This window comes from Oryctolagus cuniculus, chromosome 1 (assembly GCF_964237555.1).
Source record: "Oryctolagus cuniculus chromosome 1, mOryCun1.1, whole genome shotgun sequence".
Classification (NCBI taxonomy): Eukaryota; Metazoa; Chordata; class Mammalia; order Lagomorpha; family Leporidae; genus Oryctolagus; species Oryctolagus cuniculus.
Genome location: NC_091432.1, coordinates 141,640,367 through 141,664,513, shown reverse-complemented (window position 1 = coordinate 141,664,513; position 24,147 = coordinate 141,640,367). Strand labels below are relative to the sequence as shown.

Here is a 24,147-nt window from a genome sequence, read left to right as displayed (position 1 = left end):
CCCTCACTTCCAGAACTTTGTAGTAAGCCTTGTGTCCTTGATTTAGTCAGTAAGTACCATAGAGATAGTGCAAGCCCTGCCCATCTTGATGGGAGATAGATGAGAACGTTTACATCCTAGGCTAAGCAAGTTCATTTGTAACTCAGAATCACCGCCGATGGATAGGGAAGAGGCGGGCATCCTGCAGGCCTTTACACCATGGTGCAATTTCTAATGTAAGTGTTATCTCTGTCTGGGGAACACTGGTAACTGTTAGGTACCATCTGCTGTGTGCTGCTGAGAGTTTGCTCTGCAGTAAGTATTTGATTCTGACTGCCTGGCCCTGGCGCAGTCATCCTTTCTGTCTCTTCTTGTTTTGAATCTGCTGTTCTCTGGACTCATTCCTTGCCTTTCCTTGTCTCTTGCCAGTAGTTTTGTTTGGCCCCCATTTCACACGCCTGCTTGCTGTTTCCATCTCAGAGTACTGCCCCATAGGCCTGTATTGTGTAAAAACATTAGCATTTGATTATTTGTTCTGTTTTCTGCCATATATGGCACAGTTCAGGTCTCTATTGCATCAGAATAGCCTCCTATTCCTTTGGTAAGTAAGTGCTATATAAGATATATCAAGATAACAAGTTATTAAGTGGAAAGTTCCCTTGTTTACTGGTTGTCCTAAGTATATTTTGTTTTTCCCTTAGGAGTATTTATTAATGAGAGGGTCATCTAAATCTGATAGTTTATTTGTGGTAAAATGCACTAGGCATATTGTTAGTACTCAATAATTTAATTAGATTTTGAATTAAAATTTTGCATTTATCATCAACTAGGACTTAAAGTTATTCAGACGTGGTTAGATTCATGCGGCTTCGGCCAAAATACATTAAATTAAATTTTTTAAAGATTGTATTTATATATTTGAGAGGTAGAGTTGCAGACAGAGGAGAGATAGGAAGAAAAGTCTTCCATCTGCTGGTTCACTCTAGCAGTTCAGATTGCTGAGTGGATCCAAAGCCAGGAGCCAGGAGCTTCTTCTGGGTCTCTCATGTAGGTACAGGGGCCCAAGCAGTTGGGCCATCCTCCAGTGCTTTCCCAGGCCATTAGTAGGGAGCTGGATCAGAAGTGGAACAGCCAGGACATGAACCAGTGTCCATTTGGGATGCTGGCACCTCTGGAAGAGGCGTAACCTGCTATGCCATAGTGCTAGCCCCTCAAAAGGCATTTTTAAGGCCAGCGCCACAGCTCACTAGGCTAATCCTCCGCCTGCGGCACCGGCACCCCGGGTTCTAGTCCTGGTTGGGGCACCGGATTCTGTCCTGGTTGCTCCTCTTCCAGTCCAGCTCTCTGCTGTGGCCTGGGAGTGCAGTGGAGGATGGCCCAAGTCCTTGGGCACTGCACCCGCATGGAAGACCAGAAGGAAGCACCTGGCTCCTGGCTTCAGATCAGCACAACGCACCGGCCATAGCGACCATTTGGGGGGGTGAACCAACAGAAAAAGGAAGACCTTTCTCTCTGTCTCTCTCTGTCTAACTCTGCCTGTCAAAAAAAAAAAAAAAAAGGCATTTTAAAATATTACTATTCAAACTCCTGTATAATGGGAGTATATGTCAAAATTAAGCGTTTTACTTCATGGGATACATTTGAATGTTTTAAAAATTGTAAAACATTTCTTTTAAAGTATTTTAGGATACAGAAATGTGAATTTATATAATACTTTAAGATTTTCAAGCAGTTTGGTTCTATTTTGCATTGACTTGCTTTTATCAATATCATGGTCTCCCCATAGAGATTCTGGGAGATCTTTTCACAAATATTTATTGAGCATCTGCTAAATGTCAAGCATTCCTCATAGAGAGAGACAGACATAAACGAGTAAAACAGACCAAAAATTCTATCTTATCTTTTAGCAGAGGCACTGATGTCCTAGATTCTAGACCATTAAATTCTCCTTGACTTTTTAAGACTCTGTTGATTTACATTCTTGCCTCTTGGGGGAACACAAATAATAAATAGAATAAATAAGTGAAACATATAATGTACTATGATCATTTTCCAGGATAAAAATAGAGCAGGGAGGGGAAACAGAGACTGTCAAGGAATGAACTTTACACTTTAGACAGGATGGCTAAGGACGCCTGCACAGTGAACGTTGCATTCGAGTCTTGAAAGAGGGAGAAAGGTGTGTTTTAGATGGAGGGAACAAGCGCAAAGGCAGGGAGGCCCCAGTGGCTGGAATGGAGTAAACAAGGGGTGAGAGAGATGACTGGAGCCAGGACATGCAGAGATTCTGACCTTGAGCGAGGCAAAGAGCCACTGGAGGGTTCTGAACAGAGGAATGGAAGTCTGCTGAGCATTAGGCTGAAGAAGTACAGGGCTGAAGCAAGAAGCCATTTAGGAGAGTACTGCAGAGATGACAGTGGCTCGGGTCAGAGTGATACAGCAGAAGGTGTGAGAAGTGCCCGGATTCTGTATATGTTATCCACTTGGCCCCCACAGGATTTGCTGATGGATCAGAGGTAGGCCACGAGAACACAGGAGTTAAGGATACCTCCGAGGTATTTGACATTTACCTAACCTAAAGGAGTCTCTCCAGCTTGAGGCCTGCACCTGTTGTGGCTATTTAGCTTCTGTGGAAAAGGCAAATGGCAGCACTGGGGAGGTGGTTCCCTCATGCCATTGAAGTAATAACCTCCAGGCAGGGACCATTAGACTTCTGTCAGGAACATTCTCACTCATTTCTCTGGATGACAGGTAGCAGTATCATGCTGTTGGTGAATCCGTGTACCCATTAGCTGGGCGTTTGTAACTCTGGGGATGGTCGTATTGTTTCCCCTTGCTGTATCAACAAATTGAGCCTTAAAAAGGCAAGTAGAGGGGCAGGTGCTGTGGCATAGTGGGCTAAGCCTCCGCCTGCAGCACAAGCAACCCATATGGGTGCCAGTTCCTGTCCCGGCTGCTCCTCTTCTGATCCAGCTCTCTGCTTTTGGCCTGGGAAAGCAATGAAAGATGGCCCAAGTCCTTGGGCACCTGCACACACATGGGAGACTTAGAAGAAGCTCCTGGCTCCTGGCTTCAGATTGGCTCAGCTCCTGCCATTGTTGCCATTTGGGGATTGAAGCAGTGGGTGGAAGCCCTTTCTCTGTGTTTCTCCTTTTCTCTGTAACTCTCTACCTTTCAAATAAATAAATAAATAAAATCTTTGAAAGAAAAAAAGAAGTCAAGGAGAATTTAATATTCTAGAATCTAGGCCGTTAGTACCCTTGCTAAAAGATAAACCAAAAGCTTCAAGGTGCAGATACTTCCCCAGAGATGTGGCAAGCTGGTGCTATAATTGAGGTATTGTATTTTGCCTTCATGTTGGGATAGACCTTTTTGTTTGGATATCTACTACACTTTAGGGCTTGATAGATATTCTTAATGAATATGTATAATAAATATGCTAGCTACGGCTACAATAGCAAGTTCCAATGTTCAAATTGCCCAAGGTGTTGAAATGTTGCTAATATGTCCTTACTATAATTTTTATGCAGTAATGGTTGTTATGTATATCATTACTAGGAAAATATATAACATTTTTTCACTTCCCCTGTTCCCACCAGTGCTTTTAATGGAGTTGCTGGAATGTGTTATTAGTTTTCTACTCTAAAACAGTAATCTTTAAGACAAGAATTAAGAGTATTTTTAAATGCCATATAAAACTGTACATGACTTCCTTAATCAGCAAATTGAAAAATAACATTAAGAATGCTTGGGGCCAGCACTATGGCGCAGTGGGTTAAGCTGCCGTCTGCAGCGCTGGCATCCCATATGGGCACCAGTTCTAGTCCCGGCTACTCCACTTCCAATCCAGCTCTCTGCTAATGCAGAGAAAGCAGTGGAAGATGGCCCAAGTGCTAGGGCCCCTATACCCATGTGGGAGACCCAGAAGAAGCTCCTGACCCCTTGTCGTTGTGGCCTTTTCAGGAGTGAACCAACGCATAGAAAATCTCTCTCTGTCTCTGTCTCTCTCTCTCTCTCGCTCTCTCTCTCTCTGTAATTCTGACTTTCAAATAAATATATAAATCTTTTTAAAAAATGCTAAAGCAAGCTGGTTTTCCTTTCTTAACTCTAGGATTCAACATGCCATCACTGTTATCAGTTAGTTTTTACCCTCTGTTTTGCACAGTTATTTGCATTCTTTCTTGCTGACATTATAGAGAGAAGGCCAAGTGGAAGCAGGGATCATGACAGCTACAACGTGGTTGAAGGAGGGACCTCCAGCGCACAACCTAGAAACAGTAAGTAATACTGGAATCCGCTGCCTGCCACACCCAGAAAACATGCACTGTTTCCACTTCCAGTTTATTTACCCTTCCCTTCATTTTTCAATGTGTAAAGAAAATGGTTTCTTAAAAAATCAAAGACTATCTTTGAAACTAATCATTTAGGCTGATTTACTATTCATGTCATAAGAACAAATTCAGGAGCAATCATTAGGCATTTATATCTGCACTGGAATTGTAACAACACCACACTGTAAATCCAAAATTAAATGCACCATGTAGATGACTAACTTAACCCAAATAAATCATTTTTTTACTAACCTGCAAATTGAATGGGAAAAATAGCCATCAATGTGTGTGTAAGATGAATAAATCCTTGCTATTTTTATCAAAGTGAGTCTCTGATTCAAATATCTGCTGCATCCTTAATCTTGTGGTCTTTTTAGTAGCTTGCCATCTTTCCTACCACAAAAATCTGTGTTGTCATCAACAGGCCTTTATAGAGGTAGAAAATATGGGGAAGGTTTTGTTGTTGCTGCTGGCTTTTTCTTGTTTGTTTTTAGAGATTTAACTATAAACTTATACCAGCCTGATGACTTTGGATTTGGGTTGAACATTTTCTGAGTTTAGGGAAATATATCCATATCAAATGTTGACAGAAGAATGACTAAATACTTTCCAAAGATATTTTACTAATAAAGCTTCAGTTTGGGAAACTGATTGAAGTATTTAACTCTGATTCTATGAAAAAAAATTAAATTTATAACAATTTGCTTTTTACTTCAAAATTTTATTTATTTCTAGTGATCAAGATCCTATTGATGTGATTTTTTATCAGTTAGCACCATTATCTAATTGTTTGCCCCATTAACACTTGTAACTTTGTTTTGTTCTTAAAGCATGGTTGGAAGTTTGCTGGGCTACAGTAAACCCCAGTAATCCCTACACAATGAGTTGTATGTTTCACTTTTTAAATTCACAATTGTGAATCCTGGTGTCTTAGAAGCTAACCACTCCACTCTGATTTATTTAAAAATAATTTGACTACATTTAACCCCTACTAGTTTCAGAAAGTTATTAACTTGAAAATAGAAAAGACTATACCAACTGTAACATTCAATCCTTTATCTGTTTATTAAATGTATTTCTAGAAAAACATCAGCTGATCCATTTGTACCTAGATTATCTGTCCAAAGTTAATTCCCTCCCACTGTGATAGATTCAGTATCATTGACATTTTCCAATGTTTCTCTGCAGTCTAAAGAGCCTGTCAGTCAAGAACCCAGAGGCCCAGGGCGAGCTGCGGAGCCAGCCAGGGAGGCATGGGAGCTCTGCAGCGACTTCAGTGAGGACGAGTCGGGGGGAACCTCGAGAGTAAAGACTGCAGTAAGCAAAGCACTGGAGTCGAGCAAAGCTCCCGGTCCTCCAGGACAGCTTACCTTACTCCAGTGTGGCTTCTCTAAACTGCTGGAGGCCAAGCGTGCAGCAGTCGAGGATAGCGATGGCAGCGTCACCTCTGATGATGCAAGCTCTGATGAGCACGGGCAGCCCTCGAACCTTTCAGCAGGCGCCAAAGAGGCTGGCTGTCAGGGGAGCCAGCATTCCCTCGGCGCTTCACGGCATCCCAGCTTAAATGACACCTTGAGTCCAAGTGAAAAGTCTATTTTTGATAAAAATGAGAAGACTTTAGAACAGAGTGTTTCTTCTGAGTCTGATGATGAGAAGAACTTTAAAAATACTGCACATCCCTGCATTTTACAGAATGTCACAGAATCGGAAGATAGTGATGTCATCTTTCCCACACAGTATACAGCTCAGAATAAGCCAGCCTTGGATGGATCTGAAGATTCGGAAACAGAAAATCCTATAAAAATAAGAAACAATGGTGGTGGTAAAAAGACTGATGACAGAGGAAATGGGCAGATTTCAAAACAATCAAATCCTGAGGTCTGTTATGAAAGAAAAGGCCCTGGTGATGTCAGTGACGAATCTGATGACATTGAAATTTCCCCCAAGTCAAGAGTAAGAAAGCAAAGAGCATCAAGGCCTAGGAGAAAAAAGGAAGTCAAAAGAGAACTTTACAATTCCACTAACACCACAAAGAAAGCAACCCGACTGCGTACTGTGCGTGAGGATAGTAACTCTCAGATTATTGATGATTTCTCATCCTCTGATGATGATTCACCTGTCAGTCCCTTCAGTTTCTCTAAACAGAGTCACAGATCAAAAACTATAAAAGATAGAATCAGTCTCTCTTCAAAATTGCCTGGGCATTTTAAGAAAAATAGCCCTTTCACACCAAGGGAACTTCCAAATGAGAATGACATCAATCAAAAGCAGATGAGCGAATCAATGGATAAATTTCTAGGTAACGATAGACACATTCTAACAACTTCATATATCTGTCCTGTGCAATCAGATGGCTCTGTAAGATTCTTAAATGTGCTACATTGAGGTACAAATAAGGGTGGGGGTGGGAGACAGGAAGAAAGACCAGGTGGGTCATGGTAAAGGACTTAGCTGCCCAGGGACCCTTCCATGTGCCTCATCCAAATCACAACCCAGTATGCTGACATCTAGTAATTATTTATCTGCACGTGCATGACTTTTATCACACAAATGAGCATCCCTAGAATTACAGTTTAGCCTTATCCATTTTTTTAAAGGTTTATTTATTTTTGTTTGAAAGTCAGAGTTACAGAAAGAGAGGGAGAGACAGAGAGAGATCCTTCATCTGCTGGTTTATTCCCCAAATGGCCACAACTGCCAGGGCTGGCTGGACCAGGCCAAAGCCAGGAGCCTGGAACTCCATCCAGGTCTCCCACATGGGTACAAGGGCCCAAGCATTTGGACCATCTGCTGCTACTTTCCCAGGCGCAGTGACAGGGAGCTGGATCAGAAGTGGAGGATCCGGGGATAGAACCGAAGCCTAGGTGTATGAGAGGCTAGCACTGCAGGCAGCGGCCTAACCTGTTAGGCCACAACACTGGCCCCTGCCTCATCTACTTTTAAGAATTTTTCTATGATCTTGTTTAATATTTAGGAATTCTCCATCTGTTTCATTGTCTTACAATTTAACTCTTGAAAAACCTAGAAACTCCTGGCTCCTGGATTTGTCCTGGCCCAGCCCCAGCTGTTGAAGCCACTTGAGAAGTGAACCAACAAATTGAGGATCTCTCTCTCTCTCTCTCTCTTTTTTTTTTTTTTTTTTTTTTTTTTTTTTGACAAGCAGAGTGGACAGTGAGAGAGAGAGAAAGAGAGAAAGGTCTTCCTTTGCCGTTGGTTCACCCTCCAATGGCCGCCGCGGCTGGCGCACTGCGGCCAGTGCACCGCGCTGATCCGATGGCAGGAGCCAGGTACTTCTCCTGGTCTCCCATGGGGTGCAGGGCCCAAGTACTTGGGCCATCCTCCACTGCACTCCCGGGCCACAGCAGAGAGCTGGCCTGGAAGAGGGGCAACCGGGACAGAATCCGGCGCCCCAACCGGGACTAGAACCCAGTGTGCCCGCGCCGTAAGGCGGAGGATTAGCCTAGTGAGCCGCGGCGCCGGCCCCTCTCTCTCTCTCAGTCTCTTTCTCTCTCTCTCTCTCTCTCTGCCTCTCTATCTCTGTAGCTGCCTTTCAAGTAAATAAATAAATCTTTTAAAAGAGAGAAAAACCTGGACCGTCTAGATAGTTTCCCTCAATCTGCATGTTGCTGATTATACTGACATGCTCTCAGTGCCATTGGACGTGTTCATCCATCCTCTGTGTTGTCCTTAGATGAGCAGTTAACACCAAGACTGGGTCAGACTCAGGTTCAATTCCTTTGGATGTTTGCTCTTCAGCCTCTTTATGGTCTGAGCAGCCATTGATGCTTAATGTCTGTACCTCTTTGTTTATTCAGAGTTGCAAAATGGTATTTTCTACTTCTCTCCTTTCTTCTACCTTAGAATGCTTTTGTCAAGAGCGTCTTCCCCTCATCTACTGTTGCTTACCCAGCAACATATGGTTCATATGCTTAAGTTTTTTTTCTTATTTCAACCATTCATTTCCAGTGATTTTTTTGATATTCATATTATAGAATTTTCAGAGTAAAAGACTGTAAGTCTCAGGCCATTTTATCCTTTCTATGAGCCAAAATATATTGGCAGATATATAAGATATATATTTGTTCTGTATATATTACTTGTTCACACACACACAGACACCAGAGAAAACCAGAGGAAAGTGAAATAAGAGCTGAGCTTTTAGGTACGCAGCCTACATCTTGGGATGCCAGTCAGCGCTTCTTGAATTCTAGCATGTGTTAGTTTTTGGCCTCTCATTTGAACCTGCGCTAATGTGCATTTTCCATAGTGGTAGATATGAAACGCTGCCACCAATTTAAGCAAATTTGCATCCATTGATTTCATCTGGAAATAGCTTCCGGAGTCCTCCCTATGTGCTTACGGAAACAACAGTGATGATGAACTCTTAAATTCTGCAATTCCAGTTAATTCACATCTGTCACCATTGGTTTATTCTCCAGAATAGATTATCATAAACAATGTATATTGCCAAACCATAACCACCAATGAACCCTAACAAAGTCTATCTATCTATCTTCGTCATCATCATCTTCAGTTTCATTCTTAATTCTTTTTCTTAAAATAGCAATACTACCACAATATGATAACTGGAAACAGGGTTCTTTTTTTTTTTTTTAACATATACTCTCCCACCTCTTCCCATTTTAAAAATGGATGTGCTTCCTCTGAATTGTGAGAAATGCAGATATTGCTTTATATACTCTCCTTCTTAGACTTCAGTTCTTCTTGGTTTACAGGTAGCTGTAAATTCAGAGCTTCCCATAAATCCTTCTGTCTGTGTTTACTCTTATCATTTTGGTGGTCTAAAGCTTTTATTCTAGTAGATTTCTCAAGAAGTGCTCATAAGAATAAGATTCTCTGAGATTCTTGTGATAGCAGTTTGTGCCCTTCTATCCTAAATGTCAGTTTTGCTGGCTATAAAATCCTTGGCTCAGACTTTCTTGAGTGTCTTACATTTGTAGGTTCTATTCTTTCTGGAATGAAGTGTTATGCCTCATGCATTTTTTTGCTCTTAGATGTCCAGGAGATTTTTGTCTTCTTTGCTCTCCAGTGAATTTAATGGATTGTCTCATGGTGTAGATTATTCTGAACCAATAGTCTCTCACACACAGTATAGTTCCCACTTGATTTTTTGTTGTTGTTCTGGGAAAGGTTTCTTGTGCTAGTGGTTTGTTAGTTACTTGTTCTATTCCTTTGCTTTGGTTCTCTCCTTTTTATTATTTTACTTTTTAAAATAATAATACCATCTTACATTTAAAAAAAAAGATTTATATATTTCTTTGAAAGTCAGAATTAGGGAGAGATCTTCCATCTGCTAGGCCAGGCAGAAGCCGAGCTTCATCTGGGTGGCAGGGGACCAAACATTTGGGCCACCTTCTGCTGCTTTTTCCCCGGCCATTAGCAGGGAGCTGGTCAGAAGCGGAGTGGCCAGGGAAGCCAACGCCCATATGAGATGCAGGCATCACAGGCAGGGACTTCACCCACTATGCCGTGACACCTGCTCCCGGTTCTCTTCTTTAGGGACTCCTACTAGACAAGTGTTGAATCTTTGCCTGTCTTCCTTTATCACATTCTTGCAAATCCTTTTTATCTTTTTCTTCACTTCTTTTTGCTTTTAAAAATTCCTTTCAATTTCTCTTACAGCATTATTGCTTGCATTTACGCCCTATTATGTCTCTTCAAGTTTCGTCTTCATGTCTGAAATATTTTTTGTTAATTTCTAAGTCCTTCCTGAGTTCCATCATTCATTTCTGAGTTATTCTGATTCTGATATGTGTTGTTGATCCATGTGTTTTTATCATTTTGTAAGATCTCTAGCCTCATTTTGAAATCAGTTACAGTTTGCAACTGTTTTGTGAGCACATTTTGCTGGCATGTTTTCATTGTAAAGATATTATTCTGTAGCTTATTCTTTTTTCTCGTAATAATTTTTCATATTTGATCCTGATATTTTTCTCTTGCACGTTTTAATATGAAATTATTTGCCCTGAACTTGTCTTTTCATGAGGCAGAGTCTAGGCAATCTTTTCTAACTCCACGGAGGTCCAAATGTTTTTCTTGTGTAGTGTTCAGAACTGTGGTAGGACGTGCTCTCTGTAGACTTCTCTTTCCCTCGTCCCTGTTCTTCCTCACCTGCTCATTTTGGTTTCCTGCTCAGCACTTTCCTCTCTTTGTTGGACTCTAATGGGGGTGGAAACCCTGTGGGTCAGTTTGGTGAATTCCTCGTGGGTAGCCTGTTCCAGCCCTTTCAGACCTTCTTTACTGTGAACCCCTGCACCCTCTCGGCACTGGAGAGCAAAACGCCTGCCCAGATTCAGCTGGTCCCCCAGCTGTCCGCTGCATGCCTGGGGGCTCTTCCGGAGCCTGCTGTTCTCAAATCTGCCAGATGCCACCCTGTGGCTTCCTTCTTTCTTCACTCAGACCCTAATACCATCCAGAGGCTGTGGCTATATGGTGGATTATCCCTTCTTGCTTGTATTTTAGGGCTCATCATCCAATTTTGTTATAAATATTGTCCACGCACTTTCAGTTTTACTCTATAATTTCATTTGAAAGTTCATCATGATTTATATTTTGGCACCATTTTTACTGTGGACTGTATTATCCATTGGTTGTGTGCCACAGTTAGATTTTAGGTGTGAGGAATTGTTGCAAAAGCTGTGTTTCAGATAATCAGCTAAGCTGGCATTATTGTTTTGTTTTTGCTTTTATTGTGCAAAAGGTATCAGTAGTGCAGAGCTAATGCTATTTTGAATAATGCTTGTGGTCAGAATTAAGAAAAAATCCCAGGAAATCTACCAGAGAATCTATTGGAAGGTTTTGAAACCGAGTGCCATGCAGACTGCCTGGTTTGAGATTTTAGGAGAACGCCGTCCTGGTTACCACTTAACAACATCATGCAGGACTGGCAATTTCTGGTTGAGAGGAGTTCAGGACCAAAGCCGCGCAGTGTGTAAGGTCGTAACTAGGGCTCACTGCCAGAGCTGTGTGAGGGAGCTTTCACAGGCCTCGGTTCCAGCCTTCTCTTTTATGACCACAATTTAAAAATAAATTATAGGTGCCTAGAAGCAAAGCAGTAAAAAATAGAGCAATTTTTAAAACCTCTTTCAGATAAAAGCCATGCGTTAATTTTTTTCATTTCCTAAAAAGTTCCCATCTTGACATTCTCTGGGCATATACACAAAAAAGACAAAATACAAACAGTAAAACTGAGCAAAGCCAACCAAACTCAACTCCCTGGTCATAAACCCCTTGCTCCCATTCCATCACTGCTGTAACCAGCCACATGTTTAAAGATGCAGATCAGGCCAGGCTGCTCCTTAGATTAACAGACAACTTCTTGAAATTAACAAAGAAAACAAAGGCACAGAACTCTCACCGTGACTTTCCTCTTGGCCAAAAGCCCCATTTCAGGTCGCAATTTAAAGGCTGTTACCAGATCTCAGCAGTTCCTATATTGGTATGAGGGAAAAGTCATTTCCAAGTCATTTTTTGGTTTCTTGGTCTGTTTGCTTGTTTGTTTTTTTGAAAGAATGTTGTGATGTTAACACACAAACTAAATGTTCTTCTTGAGGAGTAAAACTAAAGCGTAGCCTGTGTTTAGTGCGATGCCATCATTTTTAGAAGTATCCATGAGTCAGTTTGACTCCATGTTGTTGAAGCCATAGGGCTTGCTAATGAGACATTACTTGATAATCTCCCATTGCCTCCTAGATGGTGTTCAGGAAGTGGCTTACATTCACTCAAACCAGAATGTGATTGGATCCAGCAAAGCTGAAAATCACATGAGTCGATGGGCAGCACGGGATGTGTTTGAGCTGAAGCAGTTTTCCCAGCTTCCTGCCAACATAGCCGTCTGCAGTGCTAAGGTAAGAAGAATGTAAGATAATATCATCCAAGTTTAATTTTTAAACTCATTGTTCCCAGAAGATACTCAATAGGATCCTCTCTAGGCACTCCCTCAAAAGCAGCTTCTAAAACCCATGGTGACTTGCAAGTGTGAGAAAACAAGATGACCTCTCGGGGAACTATAGTCACTGAAGATGTTTTGATTAAAAGACAGATCTCTCTGTCTACAAGGGTCCTTCAGAAAGCTCATGGAATGTAGAAGACAAGCTTATTTTGCGCAGAAGTTTTAGATATGTGTGCATGGTCTTTTTGAGACCTGCTGCTGCGATTTGCCTCACGATTCCCCTCAGGGAGAATTTGCCTGTGCCCTTCAAGAAGAGGGGACTGAGGGAATCCAGCAGTTAAACCAGAACCCAGATGAATTCTGCCCGTGTGGAAAAAGGAAAGGGTACGATTAGATTTCACCCAAAATTTTCATTTAAAATGAGGAGATACACAAAACAGTAACCTCATACAGAATTTACATATTTAACACATATTTAACAAGTGGTTTTTATAATGTTAAAAAAAAGTAAGTACTTCTTATAGGCTCTTTCCCCTGAAAATTGCTGCTTGTATGTGAGAATGAAGCTTTCTATAAATTGTGATAATATTTGTTTATACATAATCACTTTGATCAAGGATTTCAAAAACATTTTCTTATTGTTGGCTTGGTCTTTACTGTTTCCTTAGAGCTAAGCATCTGAGGAGTAATTCACTGCCAGTGTGTTGCTAGCAGTTAAGAGATGTGCAGTGTGCATGCAGGGATCATCCTTATTCTCTCCCGCTGCACCGCTTTGAAGAGTGGAGGGAAGCAAACGTTCTCCCAGTCTGTCAGGCTGTTTGTTTGCACCTCACATTGTTCAAGAAAGGATTCAAATGGTGTTGGCAATAAAACCAGAGTACAGAATGAAATTCAGACCAGAGAAAATATAAAGTGGAGGGCCGAGACTGGGAGATAATTAGAATGCAGATACATAGGACATAATGGTCTACCCAGATATTTTATTAAAATAACAAACTTAATTGAATTTCCTTTTGGACAAAACAAAGGACAGCAACAGTCTATTTAATGGCTCTCAACTGGTGTGTTTAGAAATGTGTGTGGGCAGTTTGGGTGGCCACATTGACTGAGCACCCAATTGGCATTGCTGTCGCAGCGCCAGGGATACGGAGTGCCTGCCCTGCACAGGGGCAGGGTGGGGAGAGGGGCAGTCTCACATGCAAAGAATTGTTCTGCACAAAGTGGCCTCATGTGCTGCTGAGAAGCACTGAGCTAAACGGTTGACCTGAAAGAGAAAAAAACACCAGTTCTTCTAAATGGAGCAAAGCTCTCCTAGTGCTCCATTTGAAGGAAACGCGTCATCTGAGGTTTTAATGGAAGCCCTGAATGATCTAGTGAACAAGCAGTTGTCTTATAAATCCTTGGAGTAAATGTAATAACAGACTGAAAGGCTGTGCTTGCTAGCATAGTTCAATGTACTCCAAAGGCACAGCGCCAAAGTGCAACTCACGGAAGCATTTTTTCATGACCCAAGTACGCTGCTTTCTGATGTTCTCAGTTGAGCTAGGAATATACCGTCTCCCAACCAGCCCTGTAGACAGCATTTCCATGGCTGGACTGTCTGTAGGAGCCATCTGAAAATGCAGGCGGATGTATGTTGGGTTTTCCAGAAATTTGCTTTGTTAGAATAAAGGGTATATCGGAATCATTTTCTCAAGTTTTGTAAAAGAATGTTTAACAGGCACATAAAAATTATCTGTATGGGGTGCCAATTTTGATCCACATATACATTGTATAATGTCCAATTAGAGTAATATATCTATCTCTTCAAACATTAACATTTATTTATGGTAAAAATATTTTTTAAAATTGTATCTCTTAGCTTGTTTTTCTGATGACAAAAATATGTAGTACATTAGCATTAATATCTATTAACTAATAATATAATATATGTTATATGTTATATGTTATATAACATATAACATGTATGTTATATATAACATGTAATATATGTTTTATATATAGCGTATATTATAATAATAATAGTTCTTCCAGAAATGACCTGAGAAGCCACACCTAGGGCAAGCTTTGCAAGCTTCCTAGGTCAAGTTATAAAAATGAAAGTGCTGGAAATATAATTTGCCACTGTTTTCAGGCCCAAAGTTTTAGAGGTGGACGACACAGTCTCATCAGTCTCACAGAGGTTTTCTGCGTGAGGTGGGCGTCCCTGCCTGCATCCCTGCAAAGGGGTCCTCAGATGCCGGCCAGGCTGTGTATCTGCCCATCACACATCCAATTTAGTCGACTCTTTCTAGGGAGTAGGAAGAAATGTGTTGTTGAATGACTCACTTTTGGTGGCTATAAAAAAATTCAAGGAAGTTTTAAAAATCACAAAACCAAAGATCCAATCCTGTGCCACCAGCGTTCGCGGGCCGGAATGATCCCCATCCGCTCACACACTCCAGTGGTTCACTTTCGTAAGTGCGTATTTAATGCAGTGAGATTCCAGTCCAGCGTTTCAAAGCCATCTGTAGAATTCCTGAGAATGAGGTGTCCACAGTCCTTATTCAGTCACGTCTGGGCAGCATCACTGTAGTATCTGTTATAGAGAAATCACTGAAGCGCCGTCATCTGTGGTCGCTTTTGTCACTCACTGGGAGATTTTGTCATGGTGGGTGGCAATGGTGAATTTGCTGTTAAAAAAAAAAAATTAAAGCCGGCGCCGCGGCTCACTAGGCTAATCCTCCGCCTAGCGGCGCCGGCACACCGGGTTCTAGTCCCGGTCGGGGCGCCGGATTCTGTCCCGGTTGCCCCTCTTCCAGGCCAGCTCTCTGCTGTGGCCAGGGAGTGCAGTGGAGGATGGCCCAGGTGCTTGGGCCCTGCACCCCATGGGAGACCAGGAAAAGCACCTGGCTCCTGGCTCCTGCCATCGGATCAGCGCGGTGCGCCGGCTGCGGCGGCCATTGGAGGGTGAACCAACGGCAAAGGAAGACCTTTCTCTCTGTCTCTCTCTCACTGTCCACTCTGCCTGTCAAAAAAAAAAAAAAAAAAAAAAAAAAAAAAAATTAATAGCTATGGGAAGAAAAGAGAGTGAAAGAGGGGGAAGGGAAATGAAGCAAGAACAAAAGAGACTTAGTCACAGTGTCAGAGAATACCTGCAAACCTCTTGCTCCTAAAGTCTCCGAAGAATCCAGACCTCCCACCTGCAGTACAGTATCTTTCATCCGGGGCTCAGATCCAGAATCTTTTGATTACTGAGAGTTCTGCAGAGTGCTTCGTGTCTGTCGTCAAGGTTTTATTAAATAACTTTACTTGTGTTTGAAAAGACGGTGTATGTTCGTGTGCACATGCAGGGGTGTGGGGGGAGGTATGTGTGTGTCTGCAGCCAGCTGCATTTGGGATGCCTCACTGTTTAAGAAACTAAAACAAATACTGTTTGTTTGTATGAAGCCAACACAGGGACAGCAATGGCCACGATATATCAGTATTTCACTTTCTGCGGAATGCTGTACTTTGGGACCAAGTTAGAGCTTTTGACTAAATCATAAAGGAGTATGTATACTAAATGGAAAACTTAGGAGGGAAAGAAAATGGATCCCACAATCCTACATAAGCTCCTGTAGCCTTTCTCAGGGCTTTTTGATGCAATTATTGCTAAACAAAATGACACAGTCTGTGAACCTACTTTTCAAATCCAACCATCTATTAAGAAAAGGCCTAAAGCATACTATGTTGTCCATGTTTCCTTTGGTTTCTTACAGTTTCTTCCTTTATAAATTAATTCCCACTTACAGAATACATTTTATAATGCTCTCAATTAAAATGTCGCTCTCCTAAAATTTCTATACTTTAGTCGTTTGACAAGACAAGCTAAATTTTAAGGTTTTAATGTGCAAGAAAGGATCATGAACTCATTTGCCTTCCATTGTACTTAGGTATTTTTAAACTTTTTGACTACCCTTCATTTTAAAAGATAAGATGTCTGATAACAGGAGGGAGAAACTGTGTGAGGGAGATTTAACCCCAGCCCAAAAAGAAACATTTTAAGCATGTGAAGGCACGAACAATACCTGTAAGAGAGTTCATTTGTCCTTTTAATGTGTGGAAGTATGTCACAGAACTTCACTGTACATGTTTGTGATGTGGTGCCTCCTCTTTTCAGTCAACTGCGTGTTTTCAACTTCAGTTTACTTAAAGTTTTCTGAAAAGAAGTGTACAAAGACAGCATTCAATTAAGGATTACTCACCATGGCAACTGAGATGTGCTGACTGAAGGATGAGGATGTATTCTCCCCTCAGTTTCCTGCCAGCTGTCATAGCCAACCTCTGCTGCCTGAACCCAAGCCAACACATAGACTGCCACCAACTCTCAGAAACTATATCTGTATTTGTATAAATTGGTACAAGTATCAGACTATAAAAGAAGACTTAATCCCCTGAATTGGATGACAGACACTTGGCACTCTTGCCACTGTTTGACAGAGAAATAACGGGTTGCTTTGTAGTCCAACCTGGGTTAATAGTAAGCCCTCCTTTTTGCTGCTGCGGAGTGGTGTAAATGAGAGGAGTGAGCGTGCGGTCAGCCCGGGCTGGGCGGTGGCGTGGGGGAGCGCCTTGGCCGTAGCCGGGGCTGTCAGAGCAGCCTCAGAGGACTGTAAGTAGAAAAGGCTGTGTGAGCAAGAGCTTCTCCTTAGCGTTCGCGTGAGGTTGGCATTTTGTAGATTATTTAAAGAAGGGCTTCGTGCGCTCCCGTAGCATTGGCTCCAGTGTGTTTGCATAGCTTTGGGAGCCAGCAAGGAGGGACAGACTGTGTACAGTGAGTGAGCAGACTGGGGAGGGCGAGCCTCCCATTATCCTGGTTTTCAGGATAGTGAATGGACTGATAGCTTGAAGTGATTGTTCACAACTGACTGGCTTATGAAGTAGTCCAGGAGGTAAGGTTGATGGTTTCAGCATGTAACGGAATTAACCCTTACTGGGTGGGATTTTTTTCCTGGTCTTATCATTTACCTTCCTCTGGTTGGATTTTAGTGTTACAGTGTTTGCATCAGAAAGTTATTCTTTCAACTAATTTTGGTAGAGATTAAGTTGTTTTAATTGTATGTGCAAATGGGTGAAATCATGTGACTAGTGTTGGCATGAAAAGGGTTATGTTCTAGCCTACAACGAGGGTTGATTGTAGTGGGATTCTGTTTCAGAAAGATAGTGTATCATTTGAGTAAAGCAACCTGTTACCTGGTTGGAGGGAGGAGACCGCAATGTTAACTATGATACATACGCCCCAGCCACCCCATCCTCTCCCAGCTGGAGGCTGTGTGCAGCTGTAGCTGCCTTCCTCATGGTGCTGTTGCCAGGACTCAGGGAGTAATGTAGCAAATGACCCCATGTATACAAAACATATTCAGCCCCTTGCAACAAAAGCATTGAAATGACTGAAAATACCATTTTTATCACTGTAATTGCAATTAATGCTTGCCACCAAGGATGATGGGTAAAACTCCTGTGAGTCTGTACAATGATCTGCTACTGTTTTTGTTGCTAATAACACCAATAATAGAGTGTTTTAGAATAGCTTGAAAGATATGAAACCAGTCCTCTATTTTTATAGGCGAGAGACTTGCCTTGAGTTGTGACTGATTTCTCATGAAGACTATTTGAGGGGGGTGAATATAGTTGAAAGGTATTATGAACTAATTTTTTTTTTTTTTTTTTTTTTTTTTTTTTTTTGACAGGCAGAGTGGACAGTGAGAGAGAGAGACAGAGAGAGAAAGGTCTTCCTTTGCCGCTGGTTCACCCTCCAATGGCCGCCGCTGCAGCCGGCGCACCGCGCTGATCCTGGCAGGAGCCAGGAGCCAGGTGCTTTTCCTGGTCTCCCATGGGGTGCAGGGCCCAAGCACCTGGGCCATCCTCCACTGCACTCCCTGGCCATAGCAGAGAGCTGGCCTGGAAGAGGGGCAACCGGGACAGAATCCGGCGCCCCAACCGGGACTAGAACCCGGTGTGCCGGCGCCGCAAGGTGGAGGATTAGCCTATTGAGCCACGGCGCCGGCTTATTATGAACTAATTTAACAATGAACCAGATTGACAGAAACAATCTCTGCTTATTAGAAAGTAGTTTGATTCTGACTCTTCTGCTACCTGGTCATTGTTGCAGTTACATGCATGGAGGGGAACGTCCAGCCCACCAGCCATATAAGGCCTGCAAAATCATTTATTTGGACCCTGGCAAAGCAACTGCTGGCAGGACTCATAATTCAGTTAATCTATAGCAGGCTAACTTTTTTTTTATTAAGATTTATTTACTTACTTGAAAGTCAGAGTTACACAGAGAAAGAAGGAAATGCAGAGAGACGTCTTCCATCCACTGGTTCACTCCCAAGATGGCCGCAACGGCCAGAGCTGCGCCAATCTGAAGCCAGGAGCCAGGAGCTTCTTCCAGGATTTGGGCCATCTTCTGCTGCTTTCCCAGGCAGTAGCAGAGAGCTGGATTTGAAGTGGAGCAGCCGGTACTCGAACCGGCAACCATATGGGATGCCACCACTGCAGGCGGCGGCTTTACCCACTATACCACAGCTCCAGCCACATGCTAAATTTTAAGTTGATAATTTTGTATGGCCTGCGAATAATGTTATAAATATCCAGTGGTCTTTGGCAGAATAAAAGTCCCCAGCCCTAGCATAGAGGATTTAGTTTCTTTAGCAATGTCTCTGTGTAGAATTATTAGAGGATTCTAAGTACTAAATACTATTTCTTTGATAATGTCTTCTAGGTAACAGTATAATAGTTTGGAACTCTGTAAGACCTCATTAAGCTCTGACTAACTCTGCCTAGTGATTTAAAGACTGTTAAGCACGTAGCAGCCCTTTGCAAATTATTTGTTATCCCTCTATGAAAACTATGGTATCAGCTGGGTGTGCTCCCTTCAGGGGAACACCTATAGCTTTGTCATCTGAAAATCCTACCTCTGCACATATGAATTCTGAATTTTTATATAAGGTGAATGAAGTAAAGTCATGAGATTAAAGAAACACAGCATTTCAGAATTTGGTGGATCGATGGAGACTATCTCACCCGAACATCACAGAATTTTAAAAACGAGAGGAAGTAACATCCCTCTGGCCTCCGGCTCAACAGTGACAATCAGCTTAGGTCCTGTCACCTTTCTGTCACTCTCTCTTAGGTCCTGTCATCCTTCTGTCACTCTCTCTTAGGTCCTGTCATCCTTCTGTCACTCTCTCTTAGGCCCTGTCATCTTTCTGTCACTCTCTCCTCTCGTGTCTTTCCATCATCCCCTCTAGTCTCCATTTTGTTTTGGAGATTTCAATTTTACTTTCCCAATATGACAAGTCAGTCTTACAATTTTCCAATACAACCTGTCTATGAATAATTATGTTCACTTCAGCAGTTACATTAAAAACTCAGATTAATTGACTTTCTTTCCCTTTAAAAAAAGAATATAGTTTTTAGATAAACACTATATCAAGTCAAGAAATACAGTGAGACTATTATCAATATCTCTTCTACCAAAGACATTTTGGCAAAGGCATGCTTTTTTTTCTCTTTAGTTTGTGATTTTTCTCTGCCTAGAATAACCTTCAACCTTATATTCTCATCCCTCAAGTCTCCAGATCTCTATGCCTTTCAAGATCCATCTCTTTTTTTCTTAAAGATTTATTTATTTATTTGAAAGAGTGAGAATGAGAGGCAGAGAGAGAGAGAGAGAGAGAGAGAGAGAGAGAGAGGTCTTCCATCCGCTGGTTCACTCACCAGTTGGCCGCCAACAGCCAGAGCTGTGCCGATCCAAAGCCAGGAGCCAGGAGCTTCTTCCAAGTCTCCCATGTGGGTGCAAGGGCCCAAGGAGTCAAGCCACCTTTTATTGCTTTCCCAGGCCATAGCAGAGAGCTGGATCGGAAGTGAAGCAACATGGGACTTGAACCAGTGCCCATATGGGATGCTGGCAGTGGAGGCAGTGGCTTTTACTCACTGAGCCACAGCAATGGCCCCTAAGATCCATCTCTTCTGCCAAGTCTGCCCGAGTTCCTTCCTCTCACCCCCTTTCTGATTCACCCAATAGTATTGTATATGGCCTGTTCTTAAAATATGACTTTTAGATTTTATTATAACTATGTAAGTACATATTTTCCTCTTTTTTTTTTTTTCTAACTCTGAATTTTAAATGGTAGGATATATCTCTGGTTCATCTTTGTTAATCTAAAATAATACCTTATATATAGTCGATGGTTTTTTAAATAAGCACTTTTTGAATAAATTTAGGTTTTTGATTGTCAGGGTACAGTGAACCCCACCACTGTGTTCTGAGAATTTTTAAGTGGCTTGAATTATCTTTTTCGTGAAAACTTTCATAGTTTTTCTGGAAATCCTGTGGAGATGGTGTTGATCAGAGCTACTACTGAATATATTTAATCAGCCAGAGAAAAAGAACCCCCTTGATCTGCGTGAGAAGTGTTCTCACGTCTGCCTGGCGGTTCTGGTCTACGCCTACGCCTCCACCCGTATCACCTGCTGGCTGATCCTCCACTCCAGCTGGACCCCATCAAGTTCCGTTTCCTCCAGGAAGTGGGCCTTCAGGGATCGTTCTATTCAAGCCTCCTTTAGCACCCTTTCTCCATGCCAGACATTGTAGCTGTGTCCACCCCAGTGTTGTTACTTACTTTATGTCTTTTTATTCATCCCACATGTATATTACAGGCTACTCAAGGCCCAGAGCTGTTGTGTCACTTCCGTAAACACCAGTGCTTACCAATGAGTAACACAGAGGAGAATTCAGAAAATGTTTGTTGACACATCTTATGTGAAAGTTCAAATAAGCTTTTTCTCCTTCTCTGCACCTTCAGTGAGTGCACCTGACTCTTCCTCATCCTGTTTCCTCATGAGACTTTAAGAAACCAGAAATTCCTAGCCAAAAAAATCATCCCATTCCCCATTGGATTTAGATGAAAACTGATAATAAAATCAGATATAACTGCCAAAGAAAACACTGGAGAATTGCAGTGGAGGGCACACACATTTGTGCTGTAGCAAGGTGACTGTCTTCTTAGCGAAGCTGAAGATGCCACCACTGTCTAGACAGCTGGACATGTTTGATTGGGGGTGTGACTAGTGGGCTGGTTCAGTAATGAATATGTGAAATGTACTGAGAGGAGAAGGTATAATGTAAGTAAAGTAGATCCCCTCAACCATTTTCACCAGCATAGGCTCCTCAGCTCTTCAGGCCATGGGTTTTTTGTTTTTTGTTTTGTTTTATTTTTTTTTATTTTTATTTTTTTGACAGGCAGAGTTAGACAGTGAGAGAGAGAGAGACAGAGAGAAAGGTCTTCCTTTTTCCGTTGGTTCACCCCCCAAGTGGTCGCTACGGCTGGCACATTGCAGCCAGCGCACTGCGCCAATCTGAAGCCAGGAGCCAGGTGCTTCTCCTGGTCTCCCATGGGGTGCAGGGCCCAAGCACTTGGGCCATCCTCCACTGCACTCCCGGGCCACAGCAGAGAGCTGGCCTGGAAGAGGGGCAACCAGGACAGAACCAGCGCCCTGAACAGGACTAGAACCCGGGGTGCCGGCGCCACAGGCGGAGAATTAGCTTCGTGAGCTGCAGCGCCGGCCTCAGGCCATGGGTTGAATGCTGACGTGGTATACTAGAGATAATGTAGAGACACCCGTCAGGTGTGAGCAGCCCAGATGTGGCATTCTTCACCTTCACTCAGTTTTGTCATCTGTCGGCCATATTGCTGGTATAGCAAACCCACTCAAGAAGGGAAAACATGGAGAATGATGTCAGAAAGATATCCCTACCCATTTATATTCTCATCTGCCGTGGCACCGTGTGGGTCTGTCAGAGTTCTGGGAAATGGTTTACTGTGCTCTTTCCAGGGCGTACTGGAAGCAGCTCTGTCCCTGGCCTTCTTTTCTAGGCCCATTCCCAGCCACTCCCTCATTCAGGATTACTGACATGGACTGCGTCCTGGGCGCTGTACTGTGCTGGACAGTGAGGCTACGAAGATGAACAGGCTCTTCCTAGACAGTGTTGGCTTGCGAGCTGTCCTCCAGACACACTTCAGCCTTGCATGTCTTTTCTCCTTTGGTTCTTTCATTTAAAATTCCTTTTCACTTACATCTGCCAATCAGAGTCCAAACCCTTTTGTCATTCCTGACAGCTCTTTCTCAATACTTCGCCAAAGCAGTGTAAATTTCTTCCTCATTTTTATTTGTGTGTGTGTGTGTGTGTGTGCGTGTATATCTGCTATGGCACTTGACATGCTGTATTGTGCAACACTGTGTATATGTCCTCAGGCTGCGCTCAGCTGTGAGACGTAGAAGAGCCATGTGAAAGAGATCTCTGACAGGTCGGAGTCTGGGAGGAGGCGTCTCCGAGCTGGTGCTGCGGCCCAGGAGGCGTTCAGCTTCAGGCTCTGTCCCCTTTGGCCTGGCCATCCTTAGTCAACTACCTCGTCCTGTGTGGGCCCGGTGCCTCGTGTCACAGGATTGCTGCTACAGCTCAGGAGCTCATGTTCTCGTACAGGTGCGTCTAGACATTGGACAGAAGGCTGTCCTATTGCAGATGAAGAGAAGAATGCCTCAGCAGCGGGAACTTGTCACCTTATTCACAAAAACTTTTGGTCAATGTCTTCCCAAAATTAATTTTCCTTGAGTTTCATTTGGTACAAGTTAACATTTATCCAACAAGCATTTATTGAGAGCCCATAGGATATATGACTCAGGTCAGGACTTGGTTAATATATATATATATATATATATATATACACACACACACATATATATACACATACATACATACATGGTTGGGGCCAGTGCTGTGGCATGGTGGATAAAGCTGCCACCTGCAGTGCCAGCATCCTATATAAACACTGGTTTGAGTCCTGGCTACTCCACTTCCAATCCATCTCTCTCCTATGGCCTGGGAAAGCAGTAGAAGATAGCCCAAGTCTTGGGCCCCTGCACCCACATGGGAGACCTGGAAGAAGCTTCTGGCTCTTGGCTTCAGATCAGCGCAACTCGCTTGCGCTTGCTCACTCGCTCTCTGTCTTTCTCTCTCTCTACCTGCCTCTGCCTCTGCCTCTCTGTAACTCTGCCTTTCAAACAAATAAATAAATCTTTAAAAAATATACATGGATACACAGATCAGAAGAATGTATGACCCAGTTAAATAAATAAAATCTAAATAATCAAAATAAGCTTCGAAGAAATTTCATTTGTCAGCTTATTGTTACTATTACAAGTACCAGAAGCAGGCTAACTTTATAAAGAAAATAAGCATATTCTTACTCATGTTTCTGGAGGTTCACAGTCCAAGATCAGGTGGTCCCCATTGGTTCGGCCTTTGGTAGTGGTGTTCCTGCTGGCAGAGTCTCACAGTGGCACAAGGCAAGAGACAGGGAGCTTGTGTGTCTGTGTGTGTTTTCCCTGTCTGTCCTCCATGGTATAGGCCACCAGGTATAGTCATGGGGGCTCCACCCCAACAACACAATCCGGTCTAATTATATAATAGAGCTATCACATGAGGAACTAAGGTAATAATGAAAAAAAAAAAGTATGCAAGGGAAGTGTCATGAGGGTGAACCGCTGAGCAAGGGTAAGATGATGATGGGCAGTGGCAAGTTTGAGGAAATCTGGAGCCAGGAATGAATGTGATGATGTGTCTGGCAGCTGGTGAGAAGACCAGGTTATGTTGGACAACAGGGGGCAGTGAGTGCTGCACAGGGGATTGGGAACAGATCCTAAAGGGCCTTACATTTAGGGAAATAATTGATTAAAATGCTGAACTGACCTAAGCAGGTGGAGATGATTAGTGTTTGTACTCTGACAGGCAACTCTCAAGATGTGGCAAGTTATCTAACCATTCATGATGAAGAAAGCCAAGAGCCAGGGCTGAGCAGGTGGGTTTAATCATTATTCTGGACCAAAAGACTACTC

General features: G+C 42.7%; 1 protein-coding gene across 1 annotated transcript in view; it reads left to right on the top strand.

Moving 5' to 3' along the window:
* Positions 1–24,147, top strand: part of ERCC6L2 (ERCC excision repair 6 like 2) — a 121,274-nt gene that overhangs the window by 76,394 nt on the left and 20,733 nt on the right. Inside the window, exons 15-17 of the mRNA XM_008257721.4 lie at positions 4,176–4,256; positions 5,499–6,609; positions 12,024–12,178. Coding sequence (XP_008255943.2) covers positions 4,176–4,256; positions 5,499–6,609; positions 12,024–12,178 — 1,347 coding nt within the window. The remainder of the gene's footprint in view (positions 1–4,175; positions 4,257–5,498; positions 6,610–12,023; positions 12,179–24,147) is intronic.